Source organism: Neovison vison, chromosome 3 (assembly GCF_020171115.1).
Source record: "Neovison vison isolate M4711 chromosome 3, ASM_NN_V1, whole genome shotgun sequence".
Classification (NCBI taxonomy): domain Eukaryota; kingdom Metazoa; phylum Chordata; class Mammalia; order Carnivora; family Mustelidae; genus Neogale; species Neogale vison.
Window position 1 is genome coordinate 32,402,108 of NC_058093.1, and position 18,056 is coordinate 32,420,163.

Here is an 18,056-nt window from a genome sequence, read left to right on the forward strand (position 1 = left end):
CTCCCTAAGAACAAAGATCTGGTCTGTCTTGTTCTTCATGGTGATCCCCAGTCCAGCACAGTGCCTGGTTATCCATACACTATTTGCTGAATATAGTGGATTAAATGGTAGTCTTCAAAAAGATACGTTTGCATTCTAGTGTATGGGACCTGTGAATGCTATCTTTTTTAGAAAAAGAGTAGTGGGAGAGGTAATTCAGTTAAGGATCTTGAGATGAGATTATCTTGGATATGTGAGTGGCCTTCAATCCAATGGTAAGTGCCCTTATGAGAAAAAGGCAGAGGGAGAGCTGAGATGGACGGAAGAGCAGTAGACAGAAGGAAGAGGAAGAAGAAATGTGATCACAGGGGGTGCAGCCACCAGAAACTAGAAGAGACAAAGAAAGGACTCTACCCTAGAACCCCGGGGAGTGTGGCCCTGCTGACACCTTGATTACAGACATCTGGTCTCCAAGGTCTAGCCAACCACTAATCTCTCTTCTGTCTCACTGGATCTGCCTATTCTGGATATTTCTGGATATAAATGGAATCATTTATATGTAGTCTTTGTGTCTGTCTTCCTAAACTGAGCATAGTATTACCTCCTTTTATACCCTAAATGTATTGTAGTTGCTTTCCTTAAGCGATATTCATAGAAAATATGACTTACTTGCATAATTCCTAAAAATCTGCCTTGTCATAAGAGGGTGGCTTTTAAAATAAGCAAATTCTAGGCCTGTCCACATAGGGTAGTAGGATCCTTGAACCTATAAACAGGGTCCCTGTGTGTCAGCTATGGTGGCGTGGACACAGGCATGTGGCATTAGAGTCTCAAACATAACAAACAGCATTTCCAGTGGTGACCCGATTTCTCTAAATGGTGAGCAATTCTAGATACAGTTCCAAATAAATCAAACTTCAGTCTTTTTTCTGTTTACTTGGTTTTTATGTTCTCAGAACCTTCAGTGCATGTTCAAATCTTGCAAGAAAACATTTGGTGTTGACTTGTAACAGAGACTTAGGCCCTCCATTCAGAGGATTACAGATAGGTGTTCACCTACAGGAATGGTGGAGTCCTCAAGAGTCACATTGGAAACAAAAAACGATGTTCTAGAATGGTACCATCTTGTGCATTGAATGGCACACTGTGACCCGAACTTCTTTCTTCATGCTGGCAGTGCCCACCATCTTCGAGCTAACCAAGAGTGTCTCCAGGGAAACCATATGTTCTTTGTGGGGACCAGTGGTTTAGCTGTTCTGAACTTAAAGACTTCCACATACACTATCACCTCTGGGCTCCTAGTCCACTGATTTCTGAGGATTTTCCCCCTCCTTTTTATTTAAATAATTTCTACTTGCCATTCTTCCAAGACTTATAAACCTATTCAACATTCTTCCAGTTTAAAACAAAAATTTCTTTTAATCTGTCTGCTGCCCCACTTTTGCTGACCTTGGACCCACCTTCATCTCTCACCTGGATTTTGCAATATGCTCTTACCTGGTCTCCTTCCATCTAGTCTTGATGTCTATGCCCCCACTCTGTCCATGACCCCAGAGGACAGATCAGGTCTGCCTACACCTCTTCCCCAAACCTCCAAGTGGACCGAAGCTCCAGATGGCCTTCCATATAGTGTCTCACAGCCAGGCCCACCGCACAAACACCTCTTCATTCTTGAGAAAACTTTCAAAGTTTTGACATGTTGAAACCCAGTTTTCAGTGGGATGGTATTAGGAGGTGGGGTCTTTGGGAGGTGTTTTGGTCATGAGGGTGTAGCCTTTACAAATAGGGTTAGTGCCCTTTTAAAAGGAACTCCAGAGAGCTTCCTCACTTCTTTTGGCACATGAGTATCCAGTGAGAAGTTGGCTGGCTGTGAGCCAGGAAGCAGGCCCCACAAGACCCCAAATTTGCTGGTGCCTTGATCTTGGACTTTTTCTCCTCCAGAATGTAAGAAATAAATTTCCATTATTTATAAGCCACCAGTCTATGTTTGGTTGTTATGGCAACCCAAGCTATGACAGCCACATTTTAAGATGTGATTGACATACAGTAAATTGCATGTCTTCAACAGCTTTATCAAGGTATAATGCACACACCATACAGTTCACCCATTGAAAATTGTCCAATTCCGGGGTGTCTGGGTGGCGCAGTCGGTTATAAACATCTGCCTTTGGCTCAGGTCAGGATCCTGGGGTCCTGGGATCGAGCCCCACGTCACACTCCCTGCTCAGCAGAGAGCCTCCTTCTCCTTCTCACTCTCCCTCTGTGCGCTCTCTCGCGCTCTCTCTCTCTCTCTCTCTCTCAAATAAACAAATGAAAGTCTTTAAAAAAAAAAAGAACAAAAGAACATGAAAATGTCCAATTCCATAATTCTTAGTGTGTTCGCAAACATGACACATTTAAAAATGTCTGAGTCGGAATATATGACATACCCCTGGAGTCATCACAATTATTAAAAAAGATATCCATCACCCTAAAAGTATCCTCATGCCCGTTTGTGATTTCTTTCCTCCTTTCCTGGCAACCATAGGTCTGTTTTCTGTGCCATAAGGTTAAACCACTTTCAAGAATTTTATAAAAACAGAATTATATAGTATATGCTTCTTTTTTCTTTGTTTTTGTTTTGGTTTCTTCATTCTGCTTCTGCAGATATATATATGCAGAGAATTTGTTAGATAATTTTTTTCAAAGCATATTTGCATTATGATGAGGTCTTCTTTTTATGCAATGGTTTCCTCCACTCAAGGATGGGAACTTAACACGGGCCTGAGCACATCATCACTTCACTCTAGTGACTACAAAGACAGTGACAGTACTTCCCAAGCCATGAGTGGTCCTCCTTTCCTATGACTTAAAAAATATAGCCCTATTTTCTGTTTAAAGAGAGCTGTCATTACCGTAATCGTTACTTGAAATTTATTGATCAGATACAATGTGATGCTGTGGTAATATTGTTGAAAGGAAATGAACAATTGTCCTAATTCTTAAAAGCATCCTTCAAACACAGAAGACAAAATAGAAGTGAAGTCAGAGGGATTTGTGAACGTCAAGGAAATTTAAAACTGTGTCTGAAGACCTCCCTGGCTGTCTTCACCTAATGATTCTAAGGGTCCCTGTCTGAGGATTTTAAGAATTTTTGAGCAAACCAGAGTTATGATGCCTGCAGTGTTTTATTTCAGCCGGTGAGTGGGGAAGGGGCAGTGTTGAGAAATCCATCTCAAGCAGCTTCTGAGACATTCCTGGTCGTCAGTGAGAACTGTGAGTTTTTCAACTCCACACATCATTGTCAGTCTGATGTGGTTTTTACAGGTTCACAGGAGGGAGGCGGAAACATAAAAGAGTGAGTTGGTTTCCAGGACAGTAGTTCCTGGTAATAAGGGGATGGTAAAGAGGTTGGATTTCAAAGTCAGATTAGAAATCACAGCTATGGAATTCAGTGATTGTCACTGAGGCTTTAAAGCCTGTGGATCTGGCCTGCTGTGCACAGACAGTGGCTCTTGGTTTCTTAACCTGAGCAAAATGGCAGCAGAGCACAAAACAGCAGTAGCGCCTTCTGGGGAATGTGTGTATGCTGGACTAATGCTCTGAATTAAATGAGTTAAAAGAAAGGACCAGAATGTGGAAACCCCAAAGCACTCTGGCTGACTAATGAAAGTTATTTTGAAATAGTCCTTCATCGTGGGTTTTGTTCCAAAGCAAGGTAACTCCATCCATCATGAGCTAAATAAAGCCCTCGTAAAATCAATAGAGTCGCGGAAAGATGATGGGAAGGTTTATGATTAAAGTCCATGACGAGGGGCCTGGGCAAGGACGCAGGGTCAAACAGGGCTCCTCAAACTCTCGTGCACCCATGAACCACCTGCGAGTCTTGTGACCAGGGATTCTAACTCGGTCTGTCCAGGAGGCTGGGGACTGAGATTCTGCCTTTGAAACCAGCATCCAGGTGGCGCACACGCTGCTGGTCCTCAGACCACACTTGGAGCTGCAAAGGCAGATGTGAGGAAATGAGAGCTCTTCCCTCCTTATCACTGATCCTGAAATCATCCTGTAAAGTTCCCTGACAAAATGAGTTGTGGTTATACTCCTGTTCCTCTCTGAAGGGCAGAGAAGCCAAATTCTGATTTCTACCTTGTGCTTTAAGAAAAAGAAAGGGGGGCAGTCTTTTCGTTCATGCCATCATGAAAAATCATTTGAAAAAAAACTGTAACGTGAGTTTTCTGTATTGTAGGGTTGAAAATACTCATGCCGTGTATTTTACTGATGCCTCTGATGACTGAAAGAAATTAAATTTTATCCAGTATGTTACCTACCTGCATCAGGAATTCACAACTTTTTAAAGCAGAAGTTCTGTGAGAACAGTCACTTTTTTGGTTAAAACTTAAAAATGAAGGCTGTCTGATTAGAAAACTGTCCTGGGTTTTGGGGTGTTGCCATGGTACCGTCAGCCACAGATTTTGCAGCAAAACTCCCTGGTTTCTTCGCGCACTCTGAGGGTCTCACTTGTTTGGTTGGACTCACCCCGGTCCTTTGGTTTTTCAGCTGGTGATGTACATCGGCCAGGTGGCCAAGGACATCTTGAAGTGGCCCCGCCCCCTCTCCCCTCCAGTGGTGAAGCTGGAGAAGAGGGTGATTGATGAGTACGGAATGCCGTCTACCCACGCCATGGCAGCCACCGTCATATCCTTCACCCTCCTCCTCTCCACTATGGACAGATACCAGGTGAGGCCGCCTGACTCCTCTCCCGCCCCACCCCCATGTAACCTCATCCATGCAGGGAGGCAGCAGAGAGGTTTGCCTCAGAATTTTCCTTTTTGAGGGACTTTGAGGCTTACGAAATGAAGACTATAGGGGATCGAAATGTATTGAGCCATCAGTGACAATTTCTTCATAGAGAAAGTGACATATGGCTTCGCGTCCAAATGAGGCCGTGCCTCATAGTGAAAGTGATACCCCGGTGACAACCCCCACAATGCGACAACATGGACAGTCCTGGGATCCAGGTATGGAGTCTCCCCAGAATTGCACCGTCACTCTGAGATGCCCGACTAGACAGCACGCCATCCATTCTCTCCTGTTCTGTTTGCAGCAGACGCGAGGAGCTGATGATCCTCGTAAATAATCCTCCCGGGCTGAGATGATTCCCCAGATAAATCCTCCTGCTAGACTCCCCAGGGCCTGGGGCAGGAAAGAGTCTGTGTCCCAGATTGACTCTCAAGGATGCCTCTGCCCCTGGTTGGGGCTCAACCACTAGAAACAATGGCTCCGTGTTTTCTAGAGGACTCTCTGACAGCAGATTGATAAATGTTGCAAATAGAAGAATTTCACTTAATATCTGCTTAGATGCCAGTTACAGTCAGACCTTTTAAAAGTTACATTCGCACAGCACTGAGGTTTTGTTTCACTTGTCTGACAAATTTTGCTTCAACTGTGTTTCATTTCGTAAGTGTTACCCTTTACTCTCTGAACAATTTAGACTTCAACCTAGCTATCTTGTATGTAAATGGCAGTAGTGTTTCACCTCATCCCTTTACCCTCGAAACACGGATATTCTGTGCTCCAGGTGGTGCAGAACTAGGGGACAAGGACAAGATTAGGGTTGGATCCTGGCTCTCCCTCTGTAGTCTTATACCTGCTCACTGGTTGGGGCGGGGGGTGGTCAGACCTCAGTTTCCTGGATGGGAATGGGACAAGTCTAAGGAATACGCCCAACTAGGTATATTTTCTATCGTAACTTACTTACATGTCATACAAGGATTAGAGATGTCCGAGATCTCCAGCACTGTCTGAGTTCAATTAATGCAGACTTCTGAGCTATGTCATACAGGGTATCTGCCCCAGAAGGACATGGGGGAGCCAGGGCAGGTCCCCTTGGGCTGCTCTCAGCGTCCAGAGAGGCCTCATGCAGGAAAAAAGCCCCAAGTAGCAGCTGACTGCAAGAACACAGCAACAACACCGTTTATAGACTTATTTCAAGGCTGCCTGGTCCTTCTCAAAAAACTCTTTTCAGCTCATATGATGCAGCAGTTTTCAGCCTGAGTTGTTATGGACGTCTCTCCTATTCAATTTTTAATGAAAAATATATTTAGCTTTTTGGGTTATTTGCTGTAAACAGTCCTGAATATGGTTTATTTATATGACTGTGTGTTCGGGCAAATGCCCCAACTCTAATTTCTGAATGCATTCACTCATTCATTTTTAACACTTTTTCTTAAATTAAATTCTGAGACCCAGTTAACGATAAATGTTAAGAGAAGACCTATGACCATGTGTGATTGTTCTTCCATCTTGCATCAGAAAGAACGTGCTGGGCTTGGATTCAGGAAAGGTGGCTCTGGTTCTGACTCTTCCCTTCTACGGGCTGTGTGACCTTGGGCAGATCATTTGACCTCTCTGGGGCCAGCTGCTGCTTTGAGGATCAAATGGGATGATGGATGGGAAAGCGTCTTTGTGCTTAAGTTTAACAGTAACTGTCAAGGTTAAGGGTTTCCTCGGTTGTGGACTGGAGCTAATAATAGAACCTACTTCATAGGGTTGTGTGAAGGGAGGAGCGTGGGGCTCTAGAGTGCTTCCCGTAATGCAGACAGCTCTCTGCCGCCTTTATTCTCTTCACCGTGGGACAGCACAGGTGTTCAAGCTTGAAGCACATGGATTACGTCTCTGTGTCTTCATTTATAAGCAGGATATCCCTATAGGACTCAGCAGTAGCCTGAGTCCTCTGGCTGCTGTTGTTATACACCAGCAAACGTTGAGTTGTAGTAGAGTCTGGATTTCTGCCTCAACATCTGTATGGAAAGGTGCCCGTTCTTAGCCTGGGCTGGGCTTCCTTGGGAAGGTTTACTCACCCAGCCCTCAATGGGGAAGCTGTCAGTTGCACTTCTGGGTGATGGGACTGTCCCTCTACCTTGCCCCTCACTCCATACTGTACCCTTCATGCATGTTATGCTAAGAATAGTCTGAAATAAAGAATGATTTATTTCAAGAAAACTGTCAGCACCATGTCTGTGGTCATGAGACCTAACGCCAAGTCCTAACTGTGTCTGATTTGTAGGTTTATATGGTGAGAAGCTTCCTCCCAGAGCCATGGCTGTGGACGTCTTCCCCTTCTCTTTGCTCTTTTTCCCACTTTTCAAATGGTTTGAGACCCTGAGACTGCTGGTCTAGGGAAACTGAGGTTGAGACTAACAGTCACTGGGTGGAAATCTTTTCCTCCCACAGCATCAAACTGTGCAAGCGTGATCTCATGGCCTTGCTTTCCCTTCTCCCCCCACAGTATCCCTTTGCTCTGGGACTTCTGATGGCTGTGGTGTTTTCCACCTTGGTGTGTCTCAGCAGACTCTACACCGGGATGCACACGGTGCTGGTAAGTCCTGCTGTCAGGCCTTCGGGTGACTGTCCCTATGACACTGTGGCCCCTGTTTCAGTGTGTTCTTCATGCTGTATTACTTCTGAAGCTGTTTGTGTGTGTCATTATATTTCCCTTCAGGCCATTGAGGTAAGTCATTATTATTTTGTGGCCTAATTATACTAATGAATCATTAAGATGATATCAAGGAGGCTGAGCTGGCCTAGACCCTCATGACTTGGAAGATCGGCTAGAATGGCAACAGTGACCCAGTCATTTAGGTTCATGTGGGTTTACTGATGAAGCAGAAACAGTGCAGGAAAAACACCCAGGGTCAAGGAGGCGGGTGGGTGGATAGGGTTCCCCACAGAGACCCTCACAGAATCAGGCCTGGATTTTTAAAGATCTCAGCTGACCTTTCAGGGAAAGAGTCCTGTTGTGTCAGAAGAGCCCAGAATCATGGGCTCACTTCCTTCCATTCTGTTCTGGGCTGGAGGTGGTGGTGGGCACAGAGAGACCCGCCTGCATGTAAAGGTTCAGCTACCCGTTTATCGTACTCTGATTTCCAGGGCTGCTCTGGTTAGCACAGTTAACATTACCTCAGAGCTCAACTTCCTGGTGTAGCAGCCAGCTGCCGTGACGTTCCAGCACACAAGGCTGCCCGTGGTCTACCACAAGGCCGTACTCCTCATCATAACTGGCCTAAGAAACATCTCTAAAGAGGAACGGGCCCTTGCTAATTGTGTTACTCTCCATACGAAGCTCAAAAACTGTGTTAGCAAAAGACCCGGGAAGGAAAGGCCATCCTCTTGTTTCTCCTCCTGGTGTTGGTGGTCCCGAGAAGGGTGGCGGGGCGGCCTGGAAGGGCAGTAGCAGCAGAGGTGAACACAGGCAGCACGAGAGCTCGTCGAAATGAGCAGAGGCAGAAGCCTGGGAGGAAGTAAGCCCAGAGGAAACAAGCTTATGGCTGCACAAGACTCAGAGAGAGACATCTTGTTTCCCTCATGAAAACACACGGCCTAACTCAAGGAAAAGCAAGGAGGAGCTGGGAGCCAGTAGAGTCAGGGCTGGGAAGGTGAAGGAAGTGAGACACAAAATGGAAGGTGTGCCAGATAGCTCCATGACCGAGGTAAGCAATTTAATGTAGTACTTACAAAAATCAAAATGAACGTGAAAAGTTTCTACAATAAACAAAACATCTGGGGCTCCTGGGTGGCTCCGTTGGTTAAAACGGCTGCCTTCCGCTCAGGTCATGATCCCAGGGTCGTGAGACCGAGCCCCACGTCGGGTTCCCTGTTCATCGGGGAATTTGCTTCTCCCTCTGCCTCCTGCTCTGTTTGCTTGCACTCTCTCTCTCTTTCCCTCTGTCAAATAAATAAATAACATCTTAAAAAAAAAAAATCCACATTTTCAATGAAGACCAGCTCCACTGCCAAATTCACTGCTTCTCTTGCCCCATCCTCACCGTGGCCTGACCAGATCTAGAAGACACTGCAGAATCAGCTAGGGGCCTCCTCCTTCTTGTCTCCCTCCCAAGCCGCGTCCTTGCTGTCCAGGTCCTGTCACGCGGCGCATCTGGCTTCTGAGCCCACAGGGGAACAGAGAGGAGAGCATTCTCGATTTGCCACACTCCTGCTTCGCATTAGAAAGAGGTTCTCTCCAAATACGTCCGCAGACTTAAAAATGGAACCAGGCAGAAGTCTCGCGGGTGCTCTGGCATTTCTTTTATCTGGGGCTACTTTTTTAATTTCTATAGGCTGTAATAAAAAAAAAAAAAAGGATTGTGAGAATTCAGGCCGACATGAAAAGCGGTATAAATGCGCGGACGTGGGGCCGCAGACGTGAATAGAGAGCAGGGAAAACCCACCTCAAGGAAAAACACAGCGTCGTGTCCGGTTTTTCTTTTTCAAGTGGGTTACGGGGCTAGAGAAGCCGGCATTTGTGGGGAAGATTACTTAAGCATCTCATTCAGCTGCAGGGAATGGGCACAGCTGCTCCTTTCGGAACATCTGTCCCAGAAGAAACTGGGGCGAGGCCGCAGCAACCCACACCCCCACCTTGGGCCCCCACCACCCCCTGGGGCTCCTTCCACATGGGCATCTTTATTTTATAAAGGTCTGAGACCCTAACCCAGGCCCAGGCCCGAGTGGGGCCAGATGCGTGGCCGAGGGTTTGATGGCACATCATTTCTAGTAGCAGAAGGGGGGACAGTTGACTTTGATAGGGGGATTCGGTTGAACGAGGGATTGGAAGTCTTCTTCCTTCAATAGCAACTCAATCGTTTCCTGTGGGGTACCCGGGTGGGAGTCGGTCACTGAGATGTGGAAGTAAACAAAACCTACCTCGCCCTTCTGGGCGTCTGAGCGTGGATGCTGACAGATGTGGGAGCTGCTGATTATGGGCTCTGCTGAGTACTGTAATTAGCAGGGAGCAGCTGCATCGGGCTGACGAAGGTGGCAGGCCTCAGACCCAGACCCCTTGCGGTCGCCAGGGACTGCCACGCACTAATGGTCCTCAATCCTGACTGCATATTCCACATCCCATGGAAAGCTTTTTAAAAATATCCCTGGGGGCATCTGGACACCCAGGTTCATACCAGCAGCATTATTCACAATAGATGAGGAGTGGAAATGACACACACATACATACACACACATGCACACACGCCTATATGGTAAGCATTGGTATTTGTTCAGAACTCAGGAGATTTCAGCGCACAGCCAGGGTGGAGAGCCGAGACTAGACTAATTATCCTTTAGGACTGGCCACAAGCCTGTGCCTGAACCGAACTGAAGCAGGAAGGTGAAAAGCAGGTGGAGACGGATGCCATGTAGACACCCATCACGTCTGTAATGTGAGCTCCTCTAATCGCACACAGCTGGGACAGGACACTCACAGCGGGGACATCATGCCCTCCTCGGGGACTGCCTGCTTTAGGTAAATGGTTGCCCATGAAGCGGAAGCAGTTCAAGGAGAACAGAAATTTACTTAGCTCCCCCTTCAGGAAATTATGCCTTATCAGAGGTGAGTGGTTTGCTCTCTGATGTCAAGGCTTTGGGGACAGGCCCCAGTTGACTCCTGGACAGGCCTGAACGAAGTCTGAAGAGGCAGAGAACCCACACACGGTGTCACTGTCCTGCCAAACTGGCTCTGGAGGGCCCTTAGAGAAGGGTGTCTCCATTCACCAAGATGCCTCAGCAAGAAAGCTGGGCACTGCCCTAGCTCCTCCCTTCCCACGCCCCACAGCCAGGCAGTCATCAAGCTGAATTAGTTCTGACTCTTAAAAATGCCTTGGAGCTGCTCTCACACCACCGCCAAGATGTTCAGAGTGTCTCTTTCCCCTGCTCGATGGGAAAGATGACCCAGGAAGCGCTGACTGTGGGTGGCAGCCATCCGGGGATTCTAGGTGGACTAACCTGTGAGAGAAGTCAGTCCTCTTCCTGGCAAAACACCTAAATAAAACACGGTGGCCCTGATGATATCCTTGAGCTGCTGATACACCACGCCTGAGGCTATTGCCTCGAGGCTTGTTGTTCAAGGTAAAAAGTTCATTATTGCTCAAGCTGATTTTTATTGAAGTCTTATGTTTCCCATGGTCAAAAATATCCTAACCAATAATTTATAGAAACAATTTTTTGTGTGTAAAATTTCATGTTCTCTTGGTTTGAAGACAAAACTAGTTGTAGCCAGCTGAAGCGCGGGGGGTAGGGGGAGGAAGAGAGACAGGGTAGAATGTCTTGGACTGGGGCAGCTCATGGAGCTCAGTGTGGATGGGGCTGAGTGACTGAAGCTCTGAAGGAGCCAGAACCACAGTGTCTCTGAGAACGCCTTCCTGTCCCTCCTGAACACCACTGCTCAAAGAATCCCACAACCTCTCAAATCCAAACCTTAATTTCCAGAGGTGAAACCTTGATTGCCCTGCATGCTACCCTTGGGCCAGTAAGGCTCATGGAGAGAAACAGTTTCCAGAGCAGAAACATGACCCGATAAGTCACCCCTTTGGCCGCAAAGGCAGTGCCCCAGGAACAGGGACTAGGAAGATAACTCAGTAAGTTCACTCCTGAGAATTCCCAAACCCAAGAGGTAACCGTCTGCACGGGTCAGGACTCCTGGAGTACAAATAACAGATGCCAGCTCAAACTCACTTAAGCTTAAAGGAAGGTGTATTCGCTTTTAGATACACACTGTAGAAAGGGCAGAAGTGCAGGTCGCCATTGGGAGAACAGGACTTGAGGTCTAGATCTTTGCTAGAAGTCCCCTCCCACTCTTCCTTAAGCTTCTCTGTACATCTCTGCACATGACGGATCCATGCTCCTGGGCTGCCTTCTCTCTGCAGCGAGACCCAAGGAGCTCTGGGCTTTAGTTCTTTGTTTTATTCCTGAAAGGATTATAGTAGGGAAAATTTCAAGAATGTCTCTGATGGCTTGGCCTGGACAGTGAACCCATTTGGTGCACCAAAAGCTATTTAAGGGGCCTAGGACGGTGGTTTGGTCCCGCTGGGTTAAGAGCCAGCCTGTGGGGGCAGGGGCCACCATGGGCAGTGATGGTTAGGTATGGGATTAGGGTTGGCCTGTGGGAGGGGCCGTTCTCCAAAATGAAATGGGTCTGTTGCCCAAAGAAGAGAGCAGAAAAAGCCCCCCACTGGTATTCTTTCTACATTGACTTTATTGCATTTTCCTGCTCTTTCAAGGACTCAAAAACTGACATATTATGGTTTATGTGGGCAAAGGAGGATTAGAGCAAGTCAAGAAGGTTTCATGCTCAGTTTTCAGTGCCTGAAATAAGTCAACTTGTACAGAATTGATTTTAAATCTTTCTTTTTTAAGATTTATTTATTTATTTGTCAGAGAGAGAGAGAGAGAGAGTGAGCGAGCGCACAAGCAGGCAGAGTGGCAGGCAGAGGCAGAGGGAGAAGCAGGCTCCCGGCCGAGCAAGGAGCTTGATGCAGAACTCTATCCCAGGACTCTGGGATCACGACCTGAGCCGAAAGCAGCAGCTTAACCGACTGAGCCATCCAGGCGTCCCTGATTTTAAATCTCTTGACTGATAAGGCAATTATCCCCAATATGCTAACAGTTAAAATTAGCCAGAATTGTTGTTGTTGTTGCTAGATTAGTGAATGGTTGTCCCATTATTTTGAACTTGAATTAGCTGAAATGCTGTTCTATTTTATTGTCCCTAAATTGTTTGATCTGTGGATAATTATATAGATACTGGATTTTATTGGCTTACTCATTTATTTTGTTCCCCTAACTATTGCTTTAGTTTTGGTTGCAGTTGGAGAACATTGAAAAGGCTTCTCAAATATTAAATTATCTGCAGCCCATACAAAACTGTGTTCTGGCTTTGGACTAAAGCAGTCCTGGTGTGTTTGTTTTTGTTTTTTCCCAAGTTCTTTGAAGCTACTTTAAAAACAAACAAATAAAAAACCCCTTACTCCAAACTCCCTTTTTTAATATGAAAAAGAAAGCTAATTATAGTATGAACTATAACCAACCAAGCCTTACTTTCTGTTGTAGGATAAGTTAGTTACTGAGATTAAAGGGGGATTTGGTTGTGTTTCTGAGCATCCCCTGACTATGCACATTGGCCATTCTTTACCTTGGAGAGACTTATTCTTATACTTTTATTAAATAGAGAATTATTTCTGGTTTCCTACTAAGGACTCGGGGTAGAACATTCAACCTATGTTGTATTTAAAGCTGTTGTTGCATTGTTGTTGTTGTTTTTTAAGATGAAATAAAGAGAAGAAGGGAGTTGGGGTAAATTGGAAGGGGAGGTGAGTCATGAGAGACTATGGACTCTGAAAAACAGTCTGAGGGGTTTGAAGTGGTGGGGGGGTGGGAGGTTGGGGTACCAGGTGGTGGGTATTATAGAGGGCACGGATTGCATGGAGCACTGGGTGTGGTGAAAAAATAATGAATACTGTTTTTCTGAAAATAAATTAATTAATCAAAAAAAAAAAAGAAAAGATGAAATAAATCATTATTTGTTAACCACTGTAGAAACCCCGATAGCCATTCCTTAGGATGATATAAAGGGAAACTGATGAGCTTTATATGCTTCTGCATTAATCAAACTGAAGGTAGGGCATTTCCAGCAAGAGCTGCTTGCAATATGTATTCCTAACAATAAACGTAGGTAAATTAATTTTTCATCTGCTTTCTCCACACTGTCCAAAAAGCCACAGCTGCGGCTCAGTTTTCTGTCTGTTCTGTGAGTGTTGGGTGAGCGGGCTAGGCGGGAGTGCTCCGAATCCAGGAGGGGAGCCGGCCTGACCCTTGCATGCAGCCCACAGAAGACAAGCAAAGACAGAAGGTGGTCCACGCCCACGTGCTAGAATTGTGCAGAACCCAGAGGTCCCTGCGGGCTGTGAGCAAAAATGTAAAGCGCTGAAGCAGGCAGGCATGACTAGAATGGGGTCGGCTGGCCTCGGACCAGAAGTCAGGTCCATCCTTCCTGCTGCAGAAGAAACTGGTTGGCCTCAGAAGCTGTTCCAGTGTTGTAGGTTGTCAGACCTGAGGGCCCGTGACAATTAACTGACAATTAACCTGACTCTCTGAGACTAATGGTTGGGCAGCCAAGCCAAGTGGACAGGGCCGGCAGCTACGGAGATGGTCCATTGAAGTAGAGGGTGCCAGGCAAGGTGGCCATGGGGAAAGGTCATTTACCCCAGTGACAGCATCCCAAAAGTGTCCTTGTATCTCAGGTTGCTAAAGAAGGAGCTCAGATAAATGTTTAAAGTCTAGATTGTGTTGAGAATGCTTTCACTTGTGCCAAATAAATACAAAAAACCCCATCCAGGGATAGAGCCCAGCACTGAGATCTAGGACTACACGGATACATTTGTGCTTTACGTTGAGTTCCAGTTACTCATAATGTAAGAGCAAGAGATTGGATTAAACCTTCCGCAGAAGCCCAGTCTCCTCCTGTTTCTTTTATTAGGTACTTGCCTTTGTGATGATACAGTGTGTTACAGTTTCATTGAAGGGTGAAGTGTTTTTATAAGCTTATAATTGAGTGCCTCTCAGAAAACCCACAGTCTTCAAAATCTGTGCAATCAGCTTTTGTAAAATGAGTCAGACCTTCCCATTTATTTACATGATTTTTTTTTAAGATTTTACTTATTATTTATTTGAGAGAGAGAGAGAGATCACGAGCAGGTAGAGGGAGACAGAGAAGGAGAGGGCAAAACAGACTCCCTGCTAAGCAGGGAACCTGATGCAGGGCTCCATTCCAGGACCCTAAGATCATGACCTCAGCTGAAGGTGGATGTGTAACTGACTGAGCCACCCAGGTGCCTCTATTTACAGGATTTTTGAAAGATATTCTTTGGCCCCTTGTGCATATATATATAAATTTCTCCCATAATGCTCACTGCTCTGACATTCCAGAAAATGTTGACATGCACATGCCGACACACTTTATTCTCCTTGCAACTTTCTACATCGTTAGTGGTTTGTCCTACCAGTGGAACAAAGGGAAGGAGAGGGAGAATGATCTGCTGTGATCCTCAGCTAACCCCCTGAAACCTGAGGATGGAGCCTATTTCTAAATCAAATTCAATCATAAAATAAATTCAGTTTAGTTCAGTAAACTATTCACCTTCAGATGACCAACGTACCCCTTAGAAAAGAAGAATCCTACACATTATCAGTAGTTCAGAGCTGTAGGGGCAAAAGCAAATCCAGGGTGCTCAAGGTGAGGTGACTGGGTCTCAACCAGGAAGCCTCTTCTACTCATCACACTATCTCAAAAGCCAGAAAGATTAGAAAACATTAATGAGTATTTATGGAGGCTTAAAATAGAAAAAGTCATGATGTGAAATGTAACAATCCACAAAGGAAAGGTAAAAGAGCTGACTACATGCACTAAAGTTCTGTATATTTAAAAAAAAAAAAAGTCATCATTAAGGGATGCCTGGGTGGCTCAGTCAGTTAAGCATCTGCCTTGAGCTCAGGTCACAATCCCAGGGTCCTGGAATCAAGTTCCATATTGGGCCCCTGCTCAGCGGGGAGCCTGCCTCTCCCTCTACCTACCTCTCCCCTTACTCGTGCATGCTGTCTTTGACAAAAAAATCAATAAAATCTTAAAAAAGAAATTCATTAAAAACATAAATGTAGTAAATGATAGACAAACAATTATTATGAGGACTCAAGAACAGGCAATCACAAGAACAGGCAATTTCCAAAAGAAAAAAAGTAAAAATGTCCAATAAGCATAAGGAATCAATCTCACCTGTATTTACAGGGATGTAATAGAAGTCATGAAGGACAGGTGAAAGATGTCATTTTAAAATTTTTGCTTGTGAGATTGGTGAAAAATAAAATCAGCGATGATAAGGAGTTAAGTAATAGGATAGTCTCATAAGGGAAGGGGACCTTTTGATCTAATGTGTATCAAAAGCAGTAAAAGGTACAATGCATGACTTTTCCAGGTACTTATCCTAAAGAATCATTGAACATGTTGGGGATAGTGTTCTTTAAAAATAGTGCAGGGGCGCCTGGGTGGCTCAGTAGGTTAGGCCTCTGCCTTCAGCTCAGGTCATGATCCCAGGTTCCTGCTATCGAGCCTTGCATCGGGCTCTCTGGTCAGTGGGGAGCCTGCTTCCCCTCCTCTCTTTCTGCCTGCCTCTCTGCCTACTTGTGATCTCTGTCTGTCAAGTAAATAAATAAATAATCTTAAAAAAAGAAAAATGCAGCATTGGGGCACCTGCGTGGCTCAGTCAGTTAAGCGTCTGCCTTCAGCTCAGATCATGATTTCAGGGTCCTGGGATCAAGTCCCACCTCAGGCTCCTTGCTCAGCGGGAAGTCTGCTTCTTCTTCTCCCCAACCCCTGCTCATGCTTTCCTTGCTATTGCTCTCTCAAATAAATAGATAAAATCTTTAAAAAAATTTTAAAAATAAAGATATTTCAGCATGAAAAATAATTTGAATGTGCAGCAGTAAGGAATTGCTCAATTAAACAAACTATCCATTAAGACCTGGGACAACATCCAATTATTTAACATTATGTAATTATGTATTTATTGATAAAGCAGTTATTCATAATCTCTAAGAACTGGAAACAACCCAGATAGATACCCTCAGCCGTGAATGGATAAGCAAACCAGGATACCTCCACAGGATGGGTTACACTCAGCGGTAACGCAAACTCTTAGCGGTTGGTTCTCATGTGTATTATGTTCACTGAGAGAAGCCAGACTCAGAAGGCTGTGTATTGTGTATGACATCTGGAAAAGGCAAAACTGTAGTGAGGGACAAAAGATCAGTGATTGCCAGGAGTTGGGGTGTAGGAGAGCTTCTCTGGAAAGGAGTGGTGTGAAGGGGTTCTGGTTGATGAGGTCATTGTTCTGTGTCCTGATGTGTGTGGTGGTTCTCTCAGCCCATGTGTGGGTCAGACCTCCGAACTATGAACTCGAAAAGGTGAATTTTAGTAGATGTAAATTTAAAAAATTATACTCTGAAATATGAAAGAAGGGCAGACTGGGGAGAGAAGGGGAGAAATATACTCAAAGAGGAATAAAAGCCAAAGAGGCTCCAGTTTTGTTTTTTTTTTTAAGATTTTATTTATTTGACAGAGAGAGAAACAGTAAGAGAGGGAACACAAGCAGGGGGAGTGGGAGAGGGAGAAGCAGACTCTCCACTGAGCAGGGAGCCCTTCGTGGGGCTCTATCCCAGGACCCTAGAATCATGACCTGAGCCAAAGGCAGATGCTTAATGACTGAGCTCTGAGACTCCCAATTTTTTTTATTAACATATAATGTATTATTTGCCCCAGGGGTACAGGTCTGTGAATCGCCAGGTTTACACGCTTCACAGCACTCACCATAGCACATACCCTCCCCAATGTCCATAACCCCACCACCCTCTCCCTAACCCCCTCCCCCTGACAACCCTCAGTTTGTTTTTTTGGTGTTTGTTTTTTTTTTTTAATTTAAAGATTTTTATTTATTTATTTGACAGAGAGAGATCACAAGCAGGCAGAGAGGCAGGCAGAGAGAGAGAGGAGGAAGCAGGCTCCCTGCTGGGCAGAGAGCCCGATGCGGGCCTCGATCCCAGGACCCTGAGATCATGACCTGAGCTGAAGGCAGCGGCTTAACCCACTGAGCCACCCAGGCACCCCTCAGTTTGTTTTTTGAGATTAAGAGTCTCTTATGGTTTGTCTCCCTCCTGATCCCATCTTGTTTCATTTTTTCCCTTCCCTACCCCCCAAACCCCCTACTTTGCCTCTCAACTTCCTCATGTCAGGGAGATCATATGATAATTGTCTTTCTCTGATTGACTTACTTTGCTCAGCAAAATACCCTCTAGTTCTATCCACATCATTGCAAATGGCAAGGTTGAGACTCCAATTTTTTTTTTTTAAGTTCTAGAACACGGAAATCTGTTAATATGTATCAAGTGAAAAAAACAGAGTAATCTTCGCTATTGCTTCTTGCAGGGTTCTGTGGAATAGGTGTCCCATGAGATTCTCTGGTAAGAATTAAAAAAAATCCCAGAAGCAGTTTGTGAGTCTACCAAGGTTCTTAAACATTTAAAGTCAAAGAAACCAGCTTAACATGGCTCACCCACCCAAGGCTCTATCCCATTTTATACAGTTAAGGAAATTCTTTTTCTTTATTTTCCAGAGAGAGTGGGAAAGCACAAGCAGGGAGAGTAGCAGGCAGAGGGAGAAGCAGACTCCCCTCCAAGAAAGGAGCCCGATATGGGACTCCATCCCAGGACCCTGGGATCAT

General features: G+C 45.3%; 1 protein-coding gene across 1 annotated transcript in view; it reads left to right on the forward strand.

Moving 5' to 3' along the window:
• Positions 1-18,056, forward strand: part of SGPP2 (sphingosine-1-phosphate phosphatase 2) — a 110,994-nt gene that overhangs the window by 74,662 nt on the left and 18,276 nt on the right. Inside the window, exons 3-4 of the mRNA XM_044241690.1 lie at positions 4,516-4,695; positions 7,247-7,336. Coding sequence (XP_044097625.1) covers positions 4,516-4,695; positions 7,247-7,336 — 270 coding nt within the window. The remainder of the gene's footprint in view (positions 1-4,515; positions 4,696-7,246; positions 7,337-18,056) is intronic.